Source organism: Macrotis lagotis, chromosome 4, assembly GCF_037893015.1.
Source record: "Macrotis lagotis isolate mMagLag1 chromosome 4, bilby.v1.9.chrom.fasta, whole genome shotgun sequence".
In the NCBI taxonomy this organism is placed as follows: Eukaryota; Metazoa; Chordata; class Mammalia; order Peramelemorphia; family Peramelidae; genus Macrotis; species Macrotis lagotis.
Window position 1 is genome coordinate 35,440,132 of NC_133661.1, and position 21,843 is coordinate 35,461,974.

At 45.6% G+C, this 21,843-nt stretch overlaps 2 protein-coding genes across 3 annotated transcripts in view; one reads left to right on the forward strand and one right to left on the reverse strand.

The window, feature by feature from the left end:
• ACSBG1 (acyl-CoA synthetase bubblegum family member 1) overlaps positions 1-3,119 on the forward strand; it is a 91,687-nt gene extending 88,568 nt beyond the window's left edge. The window contains exon 14 of one of the 2 annotated variants that reach the window (XM_074232512.1): positions 687-3,118. In XM_074232512.1, coding sequence (XP_074088613.1) covers positions 687-772 — 86 coding nt within the window. In that variant the 3' untranslated portion in view covers positions 773-3,118. Of the gene's footprint in view, positions 1-686 lie in introns of both variants that reach the window. The other variant, XM_074232511.1, reaches the window with a different exon arrangement.
• IDH3A (isocitrate dehydrogenase (NAD(+)) 3 catalytic subunit alpha) lies at positions 1,944-21,337 on the reverse strand. Its single transcript, XM_074232513.1, has 11 exons — positions 21,176-21,337; positions 17,065-17,127; positions 14,825-14,908; positions 13,032-13,146; positions 10,183-10,370; positions 9,706-9,839; positions 8,507-8,609; positions 8,356-8,420; positions 8,001-8,085; positions 5,349-5,501; positions 1,944-3,597 (listed from the first exon to the last, which is right to left on the reverse strand). The coding sequence occupies exons 1-11, from the start codon at positions 21,200-21,202 to the stop codon at positions 3,514-3,516; spliced, it is 1,101 nt and encodes a 366-aa protein (XP_074088614.1). The 5' UTR covers positions 21,203-21,337; the 3' UTR covers positions 1,944-3,513.
• Between the last annotated feature and the right edge of the window lie 506 nt (positions 21,338-21,843).

Below are 21,843 nucleotides of genomic sequence, written 5' to 3' on the forward strand. Positions count from 1 at the left end.
CAACTCAATCCATTACATGCTTTCGAACTGCTTTGAAAGTCAGAAAGGGACTAGCTGAGGTTTGGGGGTGTCTCCAAGCCCAGTTTTCAGATAGTTCACAGCATTAGAGAATAGGCCAAGAATGGGAGATTTGGAGTTGGGAGGCCTGAAGGTGAAACCTGACTGCTATTTACTAGGAGACCTTGGACAAGTGATGCTCTTCCTGGACCTGTTTGTGTCCTTCTCTGTTCTAAAGTCTACAGTAGAGATCCCTACCATCTACAAAATGCACTTTACGTGGACTAATTCACTTGATTTGATGGCAAACCCTGGGGCTTGGGGACTGGGATTAGCCTCCACCTTCCTAGTCAGAGGATTCTATAGAAGAGGAAATGAATTCCGAGGCCCACTCTGCCCAGCCCTTCCCCGCGTAGGCCTGGGAGGCCACATAGACAAAGTGACAGCACAAAGCCAGATGCCTTTTTTCTTTCCACTTCATGTAGATGAATTTGTTCCAAGTTCTAAAACCAGTTTAGTTCAATAGAGAAGCATCCTTCCTTCACATGTGTCTGCCTTATCCCATCTCCTTGTGAGAGAGAGCGGGGTTCCCCAGTTACCGCCTACCGCCTACCGCCTACGTCACTACGCCGCTGCCACCTGTTATTTGGCGTTTGGGGTTCAAGTGCTCCTTTTGATTTGTCTTTCAGGTCCTACAATGAAGCTGAAGCGCTTAGCAGTTCTTGAAAAGTACAAAGAACAAGTTGAATCATTTTACAAAGAACCAAACAATTAATCGGGGCTCTTTCCTAGTCTCTGCTGAACAGATGCTTTGGATTCTTCTCCCCTAACAATCAGGTTATCTTAAAACAGGGGCACAAAAAAGAATTTCCAACGGTCTGTTAGAGCTCCAAGAATGCCAGAGTCCCAGGCTAGCCATAGCTGTCAGTGTGTATACACCTGCAGCTAAGACACATCAAGGGGCAAGCTTTCACTAGTAGATGCTTAGTTTGAATTCCTATGATTATATTTGTTCCCCATAACAAATGCAACACCCCCCCAATTTCTGGATAATCTTCAGGTTTCTTGGCTCTAATTGCTGTTAGATAAGTCAACATAGCAGATAGAAAGGCAGGTCTTGTTGTGGAAGTGACTCACGACTAACACATGGAATGGCAGGGAGAGACTTACTTATCTGCCAAGTAGAACGGTTTTCCATCTGCACTTGATCTGAAAGTGCCAGTCGTCGAGCACTGGTGTTGACTTGGTTACGGTGATCCCCTCTGACCTAGCACTTAATGAAGCTGCTGACATCTCCTTTAATGCGAATTAAATAAATGTCCAATTTGAACACTAAGTGAAGTTTTCAAGGGGACTAAGTCTCTGAATGTGCTCACAGTTGGTGAATAACAGCGAATCTCATTTTTCTATCCTTCATGCGGCCCCTCTGTATTTAGCCAGATAGAATGTGGTATTCATTTTCAAAATTACTAATATTAGGGCGGCTAGGTGGAGCAGTGGATAAAGCACCTGCCCTGGAGTCAGGAGTACCTGAGTTCAAATCCGGTCTCAGACACTTAATAATTACCTAGCTGTGTGGCCTTGGGCAAGTCACTTAACCCTGTATGCTTTGCAAAAACCTAAGAAAAAAAAACAAAAAAAAATACTGATATTACATTTTGCTTGGATATCCAAGGAAATTTGCAAAAAGTACATAATTTCCAAAGCACAGGGAGAAAAAGTCATGACCTTACTGTCCACCATTTGACTCAACAGAGGTAGCTAGTGTAGAATACATCAGTAAGACGCAAGAAGTATGGTCCGGTTACCTGGCTGTCACAGCTCCAAGGCTGCCTCTCAGCCACTAGTTGGGTAGATAGTAGGCTTAAGCTGGGCCCAAAGGAGTCGAGGGCTAGACCAACATTTTCATGGGGAACACGTGCAGACAAACTATCCATGTCTTTGACCAGTTTTCACATCTTTATTACTTTGCTATGAGTGAACCCAACAGGGACTCTCACAGCTAGCACAATCCAACAAAAATGCAGAAGCAGCAGCATAAACAAAAGGAAGAGCATTTTGAGTGAGCTGAAGCCCTGGTCACGAACCTAAGGAGCCCCTTCTCCTCACAAGTGGGCTGAGGAGAGACCCAGACACAATTACATCGACTAAGGGTCCCATAGGAGATAGCTGCCATCTTGCTCCCACAATTTATGGAGCTGTGAGAAGAGTTGGTCAACTCCAGGCCCCAAGCTTTGCTAACCAACAGAACCAAAGCAAAACGCATCAAGGATTCCCTCACAAGGGAGCCTAATGTTGGGTGATTGGAAATGGCTCCTCCCAACCCCCCAATCAATCTATCCCTGGAGCCTCAGGAAGCTTATCCATGACCTTTAAGGGTACAAGGTGAATTGCTAGGTAGTGGGTGACCGAGCTAGTTCATGCAGCTGGCTGGCAAGGGTTACTGCGTTTTGCATTAGGGAAGGAAGCAATTCAGGGTTCCCTGGAGACAGGGCACGAACAAACAAATGTTCAAACACACAAGGAGAAGACACTCACCTCTCGGGCTCTCAAGGGCAGCACGAGAGCTGACCGGTCCCTCCTACTGTGGGGATGGCTGCCTCGTGGCAGGTGACAGACACACACAGGACACAACACAATCTAAGGATGGCTCTGGGGCCTTCTGGGGAGTCAGTGAATCTATGCAAAGAGCTTTACTCACTCAAAATGTACAATAAACGTTTGATTCAAGAACTGTCATCCCTTTTTCTTCCCTATAAGCAAGAAATGTTAAACTATCTTAACAAAAATAACTCCATACATAACATATTGGATTAGAATGCTATCTGTCCTCCAGATTATCTAGGTTTTGTAAACAAAAAATACATCTCTGATTAAATATATCTCGGGTTTGTAATCTTTATTCATGCATACAGTCAAGCTTTTGGAGAGCAAATCTCTTTATTTCTTAGCTCACTACACAACTTTAATATGATCATCTGTACCCTCTTTGTGTGACTCTCCCAGACAATTCCTCTTATACCCGTTTATTTCTATAAGAATGTCATCTTTGTGCTATGTTAGGATCCGGTTTTACTTCCATTATGGTTTACATGCTCCAAGGAAAATAGGGGTTTCTCTTTAAAAAGTTAGCTGTTTCTCCTGTTAATTCAGTGTCTTGATATTTACAGCAAGTCTTTCAGTTGAGGAAAAGAACTGTTCTAACTGAAGTGTAAAATGGTTAACAATGGAAAATGACAGGACAGGAATCCATCCTTACAATATATAAAACATTTTCACCAGAGAGAGACATTTAATAAATAAAACAATGCATTTGAAAAAAGTCCATTGGAAGCAGGTACCAGAGGGTTGGTTGTGTCTCTGGGCACAGAATATATTAAGAAAAGGCCCTCTTTAGAATGTTTGTTCCGTCGAATATGCAACCCCAACATACACGGATAGTAGCGAGTCTACAACAGGTTGTTCTATTGTGTCCATTAGGAGTGATTGCTGTGCGGCGCCTCCCAGGTGCTGCTTTTAATCCAGGTCTTTGACTCGGCGGCAGATCTCATTCGTAAAGTCAGAGCACTTGGCGTTTCCTCCCAAATCTTTTGTTAAGCTCTAAGAGGAAAGAAAAATGAACATTATATGTGTGTGTGGAGGGAGGCGACTGCCCACCCGCATCCCAACTTGGGGATTCCAGACAACCTTCAGTTGGAACAATAAGGCTCCATCTGGGCAAGGCTGACCTCATCTGTGGGAGAGGAGCCTGGCCTCCCCTGGGCTTGGGAGAACCAAAGAGGAATTAATGGTGGGAATGAAGGAACGGAGCCACCAGAGACCAACATGGGGTTTCTTCCCTTTACTTGGCACAAATTGGGGCTCAATGAACACTTGATAAGAACATAGGCTTGTCAGTAATGGGCCACAGCAATTTAATTCCATAATTAGATTTAACTACAACCACAAATTCAAAATGAACACCCGCAGGCCAACAAAAGCAATGTGGATACTAGCCATGGACAGGCCCCGAAGTCCCAGGGGTATGTTCAATGATTAGGTAGAAAATGTTTTTATGAAAACCCTCCAGCAAGCTGCACCCAGGTCAGTCCAGCTGCAGGGGCCCCGACTCCTTGAGGACCCCCGGGAATCCTGCATGGATTTTGAGGGGGCAATAACTTTGGTGGCTCAGATGAAGCCAACAAGGGCATGAGGGTGACAGAATCCAAACTAACAGGAGACGCAAAGGACATGAGATAGCAAGTAAATGCTGCTTTGATTTGTCTATGGAGTTTAAGAAAGTGCCGAAATTTGAATGAAGCTCAGTGATGTTTTGGCCAACAAGCCCAGGGATCCAGGAAGGGCTGTAGAGGAAAGACAGTCCTCCATGGCTACGAATAAGGAGCAGGACTTCCAAGAAGGCTGCACACTGAGGGACCCCCCCCCCCCCCCCCCCGCCCCAGCTCTAATTATACACAATCACTTCTCATACAAAATCCTGGGCTGGGTTTGGAATCAGAGTCTGGGCTATGCCACTGCTCCCCAGTTCTGCTTCACTTCTCTGGGCTCAAAGGCCAAGGCCACAGAGGAGGAAACGGAGCCACCAGCCAAGGGGCTGTCTTCACAGCCAGGCCTTCCCCACTTCCTGTGCTTTCTCCTGAGGGGCACTGCTCCTCAGAGAGAAGGAGCTCAGCCCTCTGCCCTCCCAGGTCTGTCTGGTTCTAAATTGCTGATCCTGTATGTATTCCCAAAGGAGGAACCTGTATGTTAATACTTGGGTGTCAAATATTTGGAGTGAACAGCTGCTGAGATGTGCCCAAGCCCAGGCAGCAGAGGGTGAACGCGCTCGCACTAGAGAGCTCTGACACCCACAACACAGTCTCAAGGCAGCATCACAACTAACAATGGGTAAGGGATGAACATGAGACTCCCCCCGCTATTAAATCATTTCCCCCAAGTTGAGAATCCAGTGGCTTCCCAAGGACAACATAAATACTGTTTTCTTCTAAGAAGGAGAAGGGACCAAAGGAAGGACCACACATGCAGGGTCAGGACACACACCACATCAGGAGCTCCTGCACTCATGGAGAAGTCTAGCAAAACCTAGGGAGACTCCTTCTCAGAATCATGTTTCTAAATGATTGAAGGAATGCTAAACTTCTAAGAGAGGTCAATGAAAATAAAACTTGTCCACTCGTTCACTTCCCCACCCCAAATTTATGGACTCCCTAAAACTTCTCTCCAGATCCCAGCCCCCCAGTAGAGAATTCCCATCCAGGCAGCTGCAGGCTCCCAAACAAACTCTGCTCTGTAAAGGTTCAAGGGGAGAGGCCATGAGGTGATGCTACCCTGACCAAGAATGCAGAACATACCTTTCCATCTTTGATTGTCGCAAAGCAGGCGGCTTCGATCTTTGCCGCATGGTCATGCATCCCCATGTGCCGAAGCATCATCACCGCACTCAGGAGCAAGGCTGTGGGGTTGGCCATGTCCTTCCCAGCAATGTCTGGGGCCGTTCCGTGAACCTGTCAACAAAACAAACCATGAACCTTGGAAAATTGTGATCAGTCTCCAAAGTGGTAGACCCAGGCATGGGTAAAAGGGACAGACAACCCCCTTTTGTGGGAAGACTCAGTGTGGTCAGACAGAGAGGACTGGCCAAGAACCAGAAACCTGAGGCTTTTAGTCCAGGGTCACAGATGAGTCCTGTCTCTGCTTTATTACCTGATAATGATGCACATCGCCAACACGCTCTCTGTACTTGAGCCTCAAGTCTCACCTGACCTCCCCACCCAGGATCAGCCACAACCATGGCATTCTGAGGGTCAGGCCAGAGAGTGAGGTTGCCCTCACGTCCTGGGTCCCAGCCCAGCTGAAGGGGCTTCCAGGATACCCAGACAACATTGGAGTGTGCACCCAATAGAGGCCCATCCCGGCCTGACCAAGGGGTCAACGAGTGGGGGCCACAGGTCATGGATATTTTCTGGGTGTGACATGCAATGTGGCCATCTGGCCCAGCACAGGGTACATGCACCCCATGAAGACACAATGTGGTTCCTCATTATTCCAGGGCTCTGACTTTCATAGGTGCAGCCACACCCCCTAATGGGAAAAGGACAAGCCCCTGACTCCCAGGCAGCCCCCCCCACCTCAAGAGGAGTCCCTTTAGTCCCAGAAAGTCCATCTCTCTAGAGGAGCCCCATGACCCTCAGGATGCCCTCCTGTCCCCAGGAGCCCAACAGATCACCCACCTCCATTGTCTGGGGCCCAGAATAACAAAACAAAACCCTCATCCAGGGGAAGCTCCCCTCTTTGCAGTCATCCCTCCAGCAGTTGGTCTCAGGTCCAGCACACTCAGGCTAGTTGACCCATTCAAGACCACAATCACCCCCATCAGTCAACAGTCACCCAACATCAATTCATGCCACTCCACCATCTGACCACCCCGGTTGCCCTCCTTGGAGCATTTTCACTGAGCTCATTAATACCCTTCCCAAAAGGCAGCAACCAAGAACTCAATGGTCAAGATTTTGGGTCATGCCCTAGCTCACCATTTCAACATGCAGGTGACAGGGGGCACCTTACCATCTTGGCTGGGCCTCAGACCCAAGGCCTCAAAGGGCCTTTCAGCTCCATCCCTCTAACACTCTATGCTGACAGTCCACTGTGCTCATGGTTTAGTGGGGAGAGCACTAGATCTGGAATCAGCAGAAAGCCAAGTTCAGATTCCAACATGCACTCTCTGGCTGTGGGCCTGACCCTGAGGCTTCATTTCACCTCTTACTCTCAGTCTCCAAGGCCTCATCTATAAAAATGAGAATAACACTATTCTTCTGAGGCTGGAGAAGGCTGGGGAAGCCAGGGATCCGTTCCACCATTCTGGAAAATCACTTGGAATTAAGCAAATAAAGCATTGCTCTCTTCAGGTCCAGAAATGTCCTGCCAGGCCTCTACCCCCAGAGGCCATGGAACAAGACCAAAGGTGCTATATGCACCAAAATGTCTGTAGTAACAGCGAGTGGCCAGTGAAGGTCATGGACCAGGACTGTGCTGTATAAAATGAGGAATAGACAACCGTGACGAACAGAGAGGCAAGGAAAGAGCCCCGCAGACTGGTGCAAAGAGACATCAACAGAGCTGGGCAAACAATGTGCAACCACCACAGTAATGGAATGGAAAGCATGGCTATTGAAAGTGAATGCTACAAAATTATAAAGACCATGGAAAGCCCCAAGAAGACAAATGAGAAGACACCCCTGCTCAACTGGAGGTAGTGGGGTGGGGGTGGGGGATACACCAAGGTATTTTGCCTGATAAATTTTATTGACTTTTTTTCCTCTTTTTTTTCCCTTCAAAAAATGATACATGGGTTGGCTCTCTGTTGAGGGAGAGGAATAGTGGGAAAAATTCTGATGATATAAAGAAAAAAGATAATAATAAAATACATTTTTAAAAAAATATGTCTACCTCATAGGGTCACTGTGAAGATCAAATGTGACAATGGTATATTGAGTACATTGTAAGCCTCACAATCCTACATGAATATCAGATGAAAACTAGGTCTTAAGAGATCTAAATTCAGTAGTCCCCAAAGAAAAGGACTATCCAAAGTCTGATAATTAAGAAACCTTTTGTGAAGATGAAAATCAATCAATATTTTTTCCTCATAACTTTTGGTAAAAACCCAAGAAGATCATCCATAAAATAGCTATTTATGCCAAGAATAAATGCAAAAACCAAACATGCAATTTTCCTAAGTGGCAAGTTTCCTGCAAACAAATTCAATACTTCTCATAGTAATAAAAAAAATGTTTTGAACATTTTTTTCTGGCAAGGCAATGGAGTTAAGTGACTTGCCCAAGGTCACTCAGCTAGGTCATTAAGTGTCTGAGGCCACATTTGAATTCAGGTCCTCCTAACTCCAGAGCTGGTGCTCTATCCACTGCACCACCTAGCTGCCCTGTTTTAAACATTTCTGAGCAATTTTATCCCAGAAATCACAATGATATTTCACCAATCCTTACCGATTCAAAGATTGCAATTCCATTTGCACCAATATTTCCACTGGGTGTGACACCAAGACCCCCAATCAGGCCAGCACATAAATCACTGAAAAAAAAAAAGAGAGAATTCTGAACTAAATTTTCAAAACAGAAGACACTTAAATGCTCAAGATCAGTGAAAGCTGCTGAAGGGGTAGGGGCTCAGCCCAGCCCCCAAATCTTCCTTCCACATATCGCAATGGGCTCTTCCAACTTTGCCTTATAACTTTGTGAGTATAACTTTGCACACGATCTGTGGAAGCCAGGAGCTTACAACTGGAGAGGATTACTCTGAAAGGATATCTTTATCAATGGATCAAGAACAGAGTCGGCTTACCTAAGGATGTCCCCATACAAGTTTGGCATCACAAGCACATCAAACTGAGATGGATCTTGTACCATCTAGAAGAAAGAATACATCGGTGGCATGTAGAAAGCCACATTCTCTGCCACAAAACCCCCAAGCACAATTCTTAGTATATACTTACATTCAAACATACTGTATCAAGGTACATCTCATTAAATTTAATATCTTTACAGTTTTCTGCAACTTCCCTGCACTTTTGGAGAAAAAGCCCATCTGACATTCGCCTGTAGTTAATCAAATACAAATTGTTGAAAGCAAAGCCTTAGAGAAAGCAAATGATTAAAGTATAAAAGCCAAGCATATTGAGGCAGAGCTGTTGAGAGTTGACTCTGCTGGTTTCATTAGAATTTCAATCCGTTTTAGGTATCTGATAAAAAACCTAGGGTGGCTCACAGGCAGTGGAAGAGGAGAGGGGAGATGAAGCCAAAGGAGGAGGCAAAACACTCAGGGAGCTCCGAAGGATTAATAAAGCAGAAGATGTGTCTGATTTGGGGCATCATACCCTCTAAAGAGGCATCAAATTACAACAAATTACAGCAGCCTTGATGAGTCACTGATTATAAAATTCTAGATTTTACAGACTGAGAATTTTTCTTGGTCAGGGAAAGGAATCTTTTATACATTAGGGAAACAGTTTTTAGAGGGCCAGAGAATTGGGTTGATTTAGAGACTTCAGTTAATATGGCTAGAATTAATAGTTAATATGGCAACAAGTAGGAAAAGCCAGAATGAGGGAGCAGCTGCCCTAGTTCTCCTGGGGGTCCTTGAGTAGGTAACTGTACTGTAAAAACCTCAATGCTAGTTCACTTTTTAAACTAAAGATTAGATTTAAGCCTTTGGATGAGTGACTGCTTAACCCTCAAAATACTCTTTCAATTCTCCAAGATTTTTTTTTTTGCAAATAATGGCAGCAGCAAATCCAAATGGGACTGGAGATGACTTGGCCACCACTTAATTACCTGAATGGCCCCAAGCAATTCCTTTCCTTACCTGTAAGATGAGGAAACTGGACTCTTATTACCACAGAGACTAAATCCAAGGGTCTGTGATCCTCTTCCTCCTCCTCAGCCCTGACTCACTTCTGCCACCTCACACCTCCAACTATCACTGGCCCCCAGACTTTAATTCCCTCTCTGCTACAATAATTTGCTTGTTTGTAAAATGGGGTGAATAAGACTTGGTCTACACCAGCAGAAGAAATGATAGTTCAGAACTTGTATCTTTATGAAAAACAAAGATCCAAATCCCACTTTTTAGGGCTCCTGGCCAACAAAACCCACTTGAGAATCGGATCCCACCCTGAAAGCCCAGACCACATACATGATATTTGCTTTGTGCACAGCTGTCACATTGCTTCGGTGATTGTTCCTGGCATACTCAAAGGCAAACTCAGCAATCCGCTTGCTCGCTTCTTCTGTGATGAGCTTGATGCTCTGGACGACACCATCAACAATCTGACAAAGGACAGAGAAAGCAAACTCACCTACCATTTTCTCACCCAGCAGCTCCCTGGAGAATTCCTAAGGCTCTCCAGCCTGGGCATCCACATCCCTGCTGGTGACCTATCCCTGACTCCACATCCCCCAAGCCTGACCCCTTCTGAACCAGGACCCTGGAGCTCGGGAGTTCCCTTCTATCCAGGCAATCTACAACCCAGCCACAATTCATAAAAGTGCAAACCGATTGATCCTGAGATCCTTGTTCAACAACACTACCTTCGAGTTTGTACAAGCAACGGAAGGACAGTTCCACTAAGACTGGGAGCCACCTCCTGAGAGAACACTGGGATTCACGTACCACATGCTCAATGCCGCTGTATTCTCCTTCAGTGTTCTCCCGAATTGTCACAATATTGACATCCGTGTAAGGGGTTTTGTAGCCTTCGATGGAGACACAGGGACGTACATTTGCATAAAGGTCAAATGTTTTACGCAGCAGAAGATTCATAGAAGGATGTCCAGCTGCTATTGGAGTCTTTAAGGGGCCTGGAATAAATGAAGAATTCTTTTTTTTTTCCTGGAGTCAGGAGGACCTGAGTTTATTTTTTTTAATTTAATATTTATTTATTTATTCTCATTTTGTACAAATAATGTTTTTTATACATTAATAAAATATTCTTGTTTAAGAGCAAACAAATTCCCTCCCCCCCAAAAACACAGACCCGCTTGAGTGCTAAAGTAAAGGGGAGGGGAAAAAAAATTAAAATTAAATAAAAATAATAGTAATAATTGTAGGTATGGCCAGGTGGCACAATGGAGCACTAGCCCTGGAGCCAGGAGCACCCGAGCCCATATCCAGCCTGGTCCACCCAACAATCACCCAGCCGTGTGACATGCAAGCCACCCCAATGCCACTGCCCTGCAAAAACCAAAAAAAAAAAAAAAAAAGAAAAAAAAAGAAAGAAAGAAAGAAAGAAAAAGACCCAAAATAAAATAAAATAGTAATAATAGTAGGGGGTGGCTGGGTGGCGGACAGAGCATTGGCCATTGAGCCAGGAGTACCTGGGTCCGAATCCGGCCTCAGACAACCAACGATCACCCTGCTATGTGGTCCCAGGCAGGCCACCCAGCCCCGTTTGCCCTGCACCCCCTCAAAATAATAATAATAAAAAATGTGCTTCAGTCTTTGTTCCAACACCAACAACTCTGTCGCAGGTGGATCACATTCTTTACGATAAGTCCATCACAAAAGTTACTTCCATATTTTTCCACCGTTGCCACTGCTGATCGCAGCTCCCTCCTATCGTATTTCTCCACTACCATGTACTATATTTTCTCTCTCCTTTCACTCTGACTCTGCTGTAGGGTAGCTGAGTGGTGCAGCCGACAGATCCCTGGCCCTGGGGCCAAGAGGCCCCAAGCCCCCCTACCACCCCCTAGGCCCAGCATCCACCTGGCCCTATGGCCCCAGACAGGCCATCCAATCCCAGCCCCTTGCAAGAAGTAAAAAAGAAAATGTGTTATATCTGACCAGTCTTCCCCCATTGTCCATCCTCTCCTCCATCTCTCACAACCCCACCCCTTCCCCCTCATCCCCCTTCTTACTCCAGATGCCTATACCCCATTGAGTATATATGTTGTTTCCTCTCCTAGCCACCTCTGATGAGAGCGAAGATTCACTCATTCCCCCTTGCCTCCCCCCTTCCATATCATTGCAATAGCTCATTGTAATAAAGAAAAATCTTATTACATGAAATATCTTGGCCTATTCCCCCTCTCCTTTTTCTTTCTCCCATTACATTTCCCTTTTTTCTATTGACTCCATTTTTTTACACCATATTTTATCTTCAAATTCAGCTTTCTCCTGTGCTAATGAATAATTCTTAAATGACGACCTAACTAAGAGCAAAATCAAACCAAGGGTGACAGTCCTTGCCTCCAGTGATTCATGAGACATTTGGGTTCACCCTCCTGTAGGTGAACTGAGAGCCCCCATATTCTTCCACTGACTTCTGGGAAATACACTGAATATGAAAAAACAAATGAGTCATGATCCTCTTTATGGTATTTCAGTATTTTTCCTGATGATGCCAAAACTCTACTAGCAAGGTACCCAGCTTTCCTGAACAAATATGTGAGCTGGAAAATGGAGTTAATGCTTTCTACATATCCCCAACTTTATAAGGCAGGTATGAAGAAAGCCATATCCTAAAACACATGAGAAATATTGGTCAGAATACAAAAATAAATGCATATAGTCAACTAGAAAACTGACCCAAAAGGCATCTGGGAATTTGAAGAGAGTTTACCAAATTGTCATCCTTTTAAAAGCAAAATACAGCATTGGTGACAATGCTTTGGAAGAGAATACTATGATCTAACCAGAGTCATTTGGAAGTAAGTAACACTGCTCAGTCAGTGTTGGGGAGGTGGAAGTGGGAACAGAGCCTGAAGGATGGATGGGCAAGATGCCGAGGCAGAAAAATCTACCAGCCTGGACTGAAGATGGAAGACGAAAGGGTGGGGAAGAAAAAAGAATCGGGCTGGCCTGGATTCGGAGAGTTTGTTGGCAGAGTTAAAAGTGATGTCAGGGCCTCCCAGAAACATCAATAACACTAAACAGCATAAGCCAACAACTGAGCTAATTGTGATTGTACCACAGAAAATTGGGAGGAAGAATGGGAGGTAGGGGAAGTGACCTCCATTTGAGGGCACAGGTGACGTTTAAGGAGGTAGAGTTACCACAGGAAGTGACAACCCAGCATTCCAACCCAAAGTTATTCAGCTTCCAATCCAGAAGTCTTTCCATTTCCCCAAGCTTCCTCTCTGCTTCGATGAAGAAACAGAGACAGGGAGTGAAGATTATTCTTTGTTTTCAAGAAATCTGACACAGAAATGGAAGAGAACTATGGGATTGAAACCCAAGGAGCAACAAGACACAAGGAAAGATTTGTTTTTTTGTTTAAGGAAGAGGAAGTTCAGCATATGTTTGTAGGAAGACACACACACACACACCCCACCAGAAAAATAAATAGAAAACAAAAGATAAAAGATGAAGCATATAAAATGAAGATATATATATATATATATATATATATATATATAAATAAAAAGTAGGTATATAGGAAATAGAAATTATACATTTATATCCATATAATTCCAAAATTATGTCATGTCTAACAAAACTGTGATCCAATACAGCCATACCTTTCAGTCCCATCTTATTTTTGTCCATGGATTCTTTGGCTTCAGGAGGAATCATCCACTTTCCTCCAGGTCCTTTAATAGCAGAGACATTCCTTTCTTCCCACTGAATGGGTGCCTAAATATCACAGAATATGTCTTTGTGGAGTAGGAATATATTTCACCAAGACTGGTCAATGTTATTATAATATTTTCAACCTTTGGTATATTATTTGAGTTAGCACTTGTCCTCCTGGGAGGTCATGTGAAATTTTGTATTTAAAAGGTCATCACAACAAATAATCTTACTGTGCTCTTAGCCCAGGGGGGTGGCTCAATATCACACTTGTCATATTTCCTACAGACACTTGGTCATGATTAACAGCTGCCATATGCCCCCTCTTCTCTTCCCCATCCCTGCACAAAGATCTAAGGAGATTACTATATTTAGCTTGTGACAAGGAGCATGGGGAGATACAGAACCAAGAAATGTTATGTAAGTTTGAGATTTGGAGAATTCTAACTGTCACTACCTGTGTGGTTTTGGATAAATCACTTAATCTCTCTTGGCCTCAGGTTCCTCATTTGTACAATGGGGAGATGGTGTTCAATTTGATAACCTCTCAATTGCCTTCCAGATTGAATTCTCTCATCTAATGATTTAAGCAATATAGAGAAAAAGTTGATACACATCCTGTATTTTCTCCTTTCTATCAGAGAATGAAATTCCTGATACTAACACTACTTATTTGTTTTAGAAAGTGATCTATTTATTTTCTTATAACTCATGTTATCTCTTTAAGGTGGGTTTTAATGCTAAAGACACTAAAATAACTGCATGAACAGTTTAAATAAATGATGTTTGTTTGCCATTAGCTGCTGTTCCTCATTCACTGAGAAGAGACTTCTCATATCTGAGCTCCCTCAACAAGGTGGCCTGAGGGATGAGGGCTTCTCTTCAGTCCTCAATTGACATGACCAGACAGGACCTGGGTCCTACTTGGAGCCTTGGCAGCTGAAGAAACTACTGGAATTTATGCTTCAATGAAAGCATGCCCCTGTTTACTTTTGGAGTAACAATGAGTACCATCAATAAAACCATTTCTTTCTTTTGAATAAAACAAAGAAACAAACAACAAAATGGATGTAAAGGCAGCTAGATGGTACAGTTCATAGAATGCTGGATCTGGAGTCAGGCAGACCTCAGTCTGCCTGAGACCAGTCAGATCCAGTCTCAAGACACTTAGAAGCTGTATAACCTTGGGAAAGTCATTTAACCCTGTTTGTCTCTGTTTCCTCATCTGTAAAATGAGTTGAAGAAGGAAAATGGCAAACTACTCAAATATCTTTGCCAAAAAAAAAATCCAAATGGGTCATGACAAGTCAGACACTGGTGAAAAGACTTAACAACAAACAGAGTGGAAGCTCCATGAAAATAGGAACTATCTGGTTTAAAAAAAAAAGGCAGCAATATTAATGCCCAGGATACAGAGAGGGAGAGGAGTCAACAGCCAGCCGGACCATAAAAATGTTATTTTTTGAGTCACCAACAATACTTTCCTAAAAGTTAAGCTACTAGAAGGCAGGGGTTGTTTGACATTTGTCTTTGCAGTCCCAACACTTAGCAAAGGGCCTAGCAGAAAGTTCAGAGCTTAAGAAATGCCTGTTGCTGGACACATGATAAAATGACACAAGGGCAGCAAACTTTGCCTTTACTGCCAATACTGCGACTGAAAATGCTGACACCCAATAGACCCCTTTAAAAAAATATGACAATCCTTTTTGGATTTTTTACATAGATATGGATGCTCACGTACTTTGGCAGCATCAAAAATCTTCATAACAGAAGCTGAGATTTCTGGTCCAATACCATCTCCTGGGATTAAGGTCACTGTCTGTACCTAAATGTAAAAAACCATTAGAAAATGCAAAATAGATCTTGTGAGAAAACAGTTTTAATATAACCTGAAGACTGGAAGAATGTATAAGTGTCAGAACCAGTGAAGGCTATTTTATCAGCTCCCCAAAAGAAAACAAATAATTTTAGGCTAAAAAGTAAAATTTAAATTAAAAAAAAAAAGACTGTTCCCTTAAATTGCCAATGATTTATCAAAAGAGAAAGGAAGACTATGTTCTAGGAGACTCTAAAGTCAACTCTGTCCTGAGTTTAGCAATTTGTTTTAACCAAGACACTGCTGATGCTAGGTAGGCAAAGTAATAATTAAGTTCCAAAAAAAGCCTTACCAATGCCACCCTTTTTCTTTATGAAAGCCCAAGGAGGCAAATCAATCAATCAACTCTAGTCTACATAATAAAACTGAAAAGAGATCTAAAGGTTCCAAAGTGATGTCTCTAGCCTTCTTTGAAGGCAAATTTCCAAGTACTTGAGAAAATTACCTGAAATTAAAACAATAGGGAAATCTGACATCAACTCTCCCCCCCCCCCAAATCTTTTACCAAATTACAGACAAAATACACTTTCTGGACTAACTTCCTGGTAAATCATGTTGTCCACCACCCACAACACTTAAGGGAGAACAAGAGACTCAATCATTCAGGATGAAAAAAACTCTAATGGGGCTCTAGGAATTTCTCAATGTTACTTTAAAAATGACTATTTTTAGCTAAGAAACATTTCTTTGACAAACTTTTAAACTGATGATGATATTTTTCATTGCCTAGAGTGGCATCAGTGACATTATCTTCGTAAAGACTAATACTAGAACAAGAGATAGCAAGTGAAGTCACAAAGCAATGCCTATCTTGCCAGTGGCTCCCTTCAGGAAGCCAGCATTTTAGACAAATGAAAAAAAAAATGGCTCAAGGGTATAAAATGAGCTAGGCAGGAATCCAATAGCTCTTTGTCTTTACAAGTATCTGATCATTTAGCACCTAAGTGACTCCCTCAAAATGGGGCATTAGCCCCTGTGGTCCACTAATCCAATTAAGACATTTGCCCTCCCGCTATCACCCCTTATGCCATCAGCAGAGACCCGTGTAAGTCAACACTTCCTCTTATGTCTTTCAGATTTATACTCAAGATATACAGAGAGATAAGTGCATATTCTGAAAACACTGGCACAAACATTCAATAATCACCCAATAAAGAGTGGATGATTCAAGACGCTAAGCTTAAAATGTCATCTCCCAAGGTTTCTGTTTGCAATACCAACTTAGCTGTACTTGTAACTCTGGTAATTTTAACCTTTGCACTAGCAAAAAGCTAAGAATCCTTTAGGTTCTTCTTTCCTGTTCTCCCAATAACATTTGATTGACTGTAAATTCCATTGGGTGGTCATTGGATTACAGAAAAGGTCAAAGCCCGTCCATAGTTGAAAAAGTGAGTCAGATTAATATACCTGGGTTTTATGGAAATTTTGATATCATGAGAAGTATTGGGAGTGCTGGAATTAAGAAATCCAAAGGAGAGCATTTAAGGAGGGAATTTTAAAAAATATATATGTAGATATTTAGGCGATCACTGACCCACAAACTTAGATTGACTAAAAATGTGGAATCAGTTTTTAAAATGCACAAGTTTCTCTAAGAAACAGCAGATTTAAAATTAAGGAAATGAAACGTTAAAAAGACATTCAATAAAGACCAAATATACAGAAAAGCCTATAGGGTCTATTAAAGCAAGAGAATTTTCTGAAAGGGTAGTAAATCTACTGTTTTTAGGAAAGCTCAAAAAAAGTGAAGCCAGATTTGAAGGTTCTCAACAACTTTTGTTCCATTTGCACTAGTTTTGCAAAAACTGCTTTTCAGAAATGAGATGAAATTATGAAATGTAACAGTCTCTAGGGGAATTTCCATCTATTTTTAAACAGGGCTGGTATGAGATATGAGTATGATGGTCCCCCAGCCAGCTGGAATTCTTTTAAATATGCAACTGACCTGATAGGTTCATGTACCAGTTAGTAAACAAATTTCACTTGCCCTGAATTTGGGGCTTGTCTATAGTTTTTCATAAATGGAAATTAAGTTTATGTAATAAATGTGCTAAGAGCCTTTCTTGAGAAACTTCTAAAACAGAAAAAAAATGAGAGGTACTCACGCCACCAGCCAAACCTCGGGTCACCTGTTTTGGGTTGCTGAAGGCCCCCAGCAGCCGAGATACCTGTCATTAACACCCAAAAAAAGAGAGTCAGTCATCAATAGCAAAGAAGAATAGTCATTATAAACCCAAGATAAGGAATTGAAAATGGTCCACAATGCTGGGATGTATACAAATGTAAGAGCTTCGGATTCAGAGTAAGGGGAACCACTTGATGGTTGGTTTCCTGTGTAACCTGGGACAACTCCCTTAACTGCTCGGAGCCTCTATTCCCTCATCCATAAAATGAGAGGCCTAAACTATTCGATCTGATTGCACACTTGAAAAATTTTTTTATTAGTCCAACTTGTTACCATATCAAAAGACCATTAAGACGAAGTTATTACATGATTTCCACCCACTAATTTCTCTCCTAACATCTGATGGAAACCCATACAAGGAGAGAGAGGTGGGAGGGAGCCCAGAGGACTAGTCTTTGGACCATGGGAAATGATGGGGATAAAACACAAATGCTAATAGAAGCAAATATTACACTTCTTAATGGGATTTAGAAATATGTCCTAACAACAGGAATTAAGAAACTTTATTAAATACCATTTGATTTTTCTGTATTTATCTAGAGGAGGAAATGAAAGTGACCTTTAAAAAGGTCATCCTTATTAAATCATTTGAGTTGATCCAAAATCACACTGGATTAGAGATAAGGTGAATGTAATATAAAAAAGAGTTTTAAAAAAGGGCTAAAGTGTGGAGTTTAACAACTGGAAGAGAACTGTTGAGAAGAGCAACAAAACTTGGGGACTTGGAGGCAAAAGTTATGAGTTTAAATTTGGAATCTCATTTACATGTGGGTCTCTGGGCAAATCCCTTTCCCTTTATGCACCTCTCATCGGTAAAAGAAGGGAGCTGAACTAGATGATCTATCTCTAAGGTCTCTTTTCCAACTGTAAATTCTGTAACACCCTGAGAAGATTTAAAGAATTATTTTAAAGTGTTTGATGTACAGATTCATTTTGGGGGTTGCATTTAATCCTGCCTAGGGAAAAATTCTCACAGTGCCTTTATTTTCTGCAGTATTAACATATGATTCCTATTAAGAGGCACCAAATTGGAATGGCTTCAGAGCCAGAACTAGTGACATTAAGGAAGGAGTCTGAGAGATGTCGCTCTCAGTTTGACAAGTGGGAAAACCACCAGACTCAGAACTTTCCCAAGTTGACTGGTTTGTCTTCCAAGGGCCTGAAGACTTCAAGTTGCGGCAGGTTTGGCTCCAGGGGTCTGGATACACTCCCATGGGTTCCTTCTGACCCAGAGATTCTAGGATTCAGCCTACCAAGGCACTCTTCTCCTAGCATCGGCAAAGTGACACTGGGGGACATAGGCTGCAGGCTGAATTTCTCCTTCGATATAAAACTTTAAAAACCACTGTGCAAAACAAACCCCCAATCAAAAACTAGGCAGTTTTAAAAGCTGCCCATGGATACAATACTTTGTGACAAGCAATAAGAACTGCCCTTAGATGTTTACAATTTAGCAGCATTCCTCCTTTCCACTCTAGAGTAACAAGAAGGGAACAAAACCTCAGAAGGGGGCTTTGTGTTCTGGATGTAAAGAAATGTAAAGCTGTCAGCCACCTGCTTGACAAAGAGTAAAAGCTGCCCTTCTAAGCACATGCACTGGGCACTACATTACTTCCTTCATTGAGTGGTATCTTTCAAAGTGGAGTCGGAGCCATAGTCTGATTAGAGAAGGCAAGCAAGAGCCAAGAGCAGAGGACTAAGACCCTAGAGGTGGCCCAGGCTCCCATCACGAAGTAGCTGTGTGTCACTTTGGTGCTGCCAGGTCTACCCTACAGATGAACAAAGGGCCTGGCTATATCTCCAAGATCCCTTCTAAGCCCACTGGTTAGGACCTTGAGGGAAGCTCCCAGAAGGCAGGGACCACAAGCCTCCCTCCCCACCCCAGAATACACTTTGATAATGATAGGCTTGAAGCATGCATTCAAGGAACACTTGTGTCCTCTACTGTTGGAGAGATGTGAGTGAGTATGTGGAGAGCCGGCCTTGGGCTCAGGAAGATCCTGGCTGGGGCCCTTCCCTCCACAAGGTCCCCAGCTCTCCAAACAAGCTTTCTGGTTATCAGGAGCTTCCCTGCCAGGTCTTCTCTTTACCATTACATCAGATTCAGACAAGAAAAAAAAGGTAAATAAGTCAAAGGATTTTGGTGCTGGTCTCTCCATCAGCAAAAGAGAAATGGAGGCTTAGTTTGTGGCAGAGACAGGCCTGGAATTCCATTCTCTCTGTATTGCCAGAACAGTAAATGCCTTATTACTTTCTCATTAGGAGGTGGTAAGTTTCCTAATTAATGGCCTGACTTTGATTCATTATGCCACAAATGGCTGTCACAAGACCACAACAAGAACAATTAAAATCACCCCCCCACCGCAAGCAGGGTGACAAGAGTAAGGTTGCCCCAAATGGAAGGAGGACTCCTTTCATGCAGGAAACTGAATGCTGTGGGCTTCGTTTTGTCTCTCACAACTGGCACCACAGGAAGTGTGACTAATCAGAGATATGGTCTGTGCGGGCCCCAAATGTCCCAGGAGAGGCAACTCTGTCACAGAATTTGGACTTGGAGCTAGTAGGCTTGAGTGCAAGGTCTGGACCCTGCCACTCATTGACTGGGTGACCTTGGACCAATGACTCCACTTCTCTGGGCTTGCTTCAGTTTCTTCACCTGGAAAAACCAGGGCGCTGAACTAGATGGACTCTAGGGTTCTAACTATGGGATCAGGTGATTTGGGGGTGATTGCTTCAGGCAGAGGAAGAGGTCTGTTCTCCTTTGAACCAGTGATTTGCTGTGACCTTGGTCAAGACACTTGACCTGTCTAGGTCCCAGGGTTTACAGAAATGAATGCTACCAAAATTCACCATTTCCTTATCTCTCCAAGGGCAGAGTCAGGAGTAAAAAAATACTTGTCAACTACTTTGCTGTCTTTAGGTAAGGCAGAGCTCACACAATGGGCAAGAGAGGCCAAATCTGGCATCAAAAGTACTCCAGGAAACCCTGATCTGAAACGATCTCCCCCTCTGAAGGTCAGAATTACATAAAGGCCCCCACCTGGATATTGCTACAGAAAGACAAATTCTGTAGGCCAGAGACCTAGAAGGATATAAGAAGCCAATACCTCCCTCTGAATGGCGGCTAAAAAGCCATTCAAATGTACTATAAAAGATGGGAACACAGATAAGAGGATGAATGTTAGTATCTGGTCACCTGGAGGTGCAGGGCCATGGGGGGGGGTCTAACTCCTCCGTTGGCACCATTTCACTCCAAAACCAAGGGGCTGCCCAACAGAGCTTTCCCTGCGCACGGGACGAGGGGCCCTGCTCCTGGGGCACCCACGGGTCACGGGTGGAGAGGGCAAGAAGGCAACAGCCCGCGGCCTCCCTTCCCCGAGATGAGCCGGGTCTAGGCCCTTGGGCATCCTGCCTCTTCTCTTTCTTCTGTGGGTCTGAGGCCGCACTTGAACTCGGGGCCGGCGCCCCCCCCCCCCAGGCTCCCGGGCATGGCGGGCATGGCGGGCATGGCGGGCATGGCGGGCCCGGCAGCCCCGGGGCCCCTCCCCCCGTCTGGGCCGAGGCGGGGGCACAGGCGGGGCCCCGGGCGGGGGCCCCCAGCGCCCCGTGACCTTGGGCCCCGGCCCGGGCCGCCCCGCGCGCCGCCGGGTGACCTTGGCCAGGGGGCCGCGCCCCGAGGATGCCCGGCCCCGGCGGCCCCCGGAGCCCCGCTCCGGCCGGGCCCACGCGGCCGCCCCGCGCCCGGGCGCCTCCGTGACCTTGACGCCGCCCCGGGGCCGGGCCGCGGCCGGCGCGGGGGGAAGGGCGGCGGCCCGAGGGCCGGGCCGGGAGGCCGCGCGGAGGCAGCGCGGGCCGGGGGGGGGGCCGGGCCGGGGACTGGGCCGAGGCCGGGGCCGGGGCCGGGCCGGGCCGGGCCGGGGCGGCCTCCCCGCGCCCCGCGCGCCCTGCGGCGGCCGCCCCGGCCCGGAGCCGGCAGCGGGGACGCGCCCCCCCGCGCCCCCGCGCCCCCGCGGCCCGGCCCCTCCGCTCACCTTCGGAATCCACGCGGAACCGGCCATCGCGTCCCTCCTCAGGCCCCGGCGGCGGCGGCTACGCGCAGACTCCCTCGGCCCCGGAGCTCCGGCCCGGCATCGTCCGCAGGCCCCGCCCCTCGGGCTCGCCGCCGGAAGCCCCGCCCCGGAGGAGGGAAGTCCCGCCCCGGAGGAGGGAGGCCCCGCCCCGGGGAAGGAGGCACCGCCCCTGAGGAGGGAAGTCCCGCCCCGGAGGAGGGAAGTCCCGCCCCGAAGGAGGGAAGCCCCGCCCCTGAGGAGGGAAGTCCCGCCCAAGAGGAGGGAAGCCCCGCCCCGGAGGAGGGAAGTCCCGCCCCGAAGGAGGGAAGTCCCGCCCCGGAGGAGGGAAGTCCCGCCCAAGAGGAGGGAAGCCCCGCCCCGGAGGAGGGAAGTCCCGCCCCGAAGGAGGGAAGTCCCGCCCCGGAGGAGGGAAGTCCCGCCCAAGAGGAGGGAGGCCCCGCCCCGGAGGCGCGAAGCCACCGCCCAAGATTTCCCCTCTTCCCGGCTCCCCACCCCCCGCCCCTCATGTCTCCGGGGCTCCTCCTCCTCGCGCGCCCCGCCTCTCTCAGCGGCCGCCCCTCCCCCACGCCGGCCCCCTCAGCCAATCCCAGCTCCCCGCGGGTGGTGACGTAAGGGCGTCGGATGGCGCC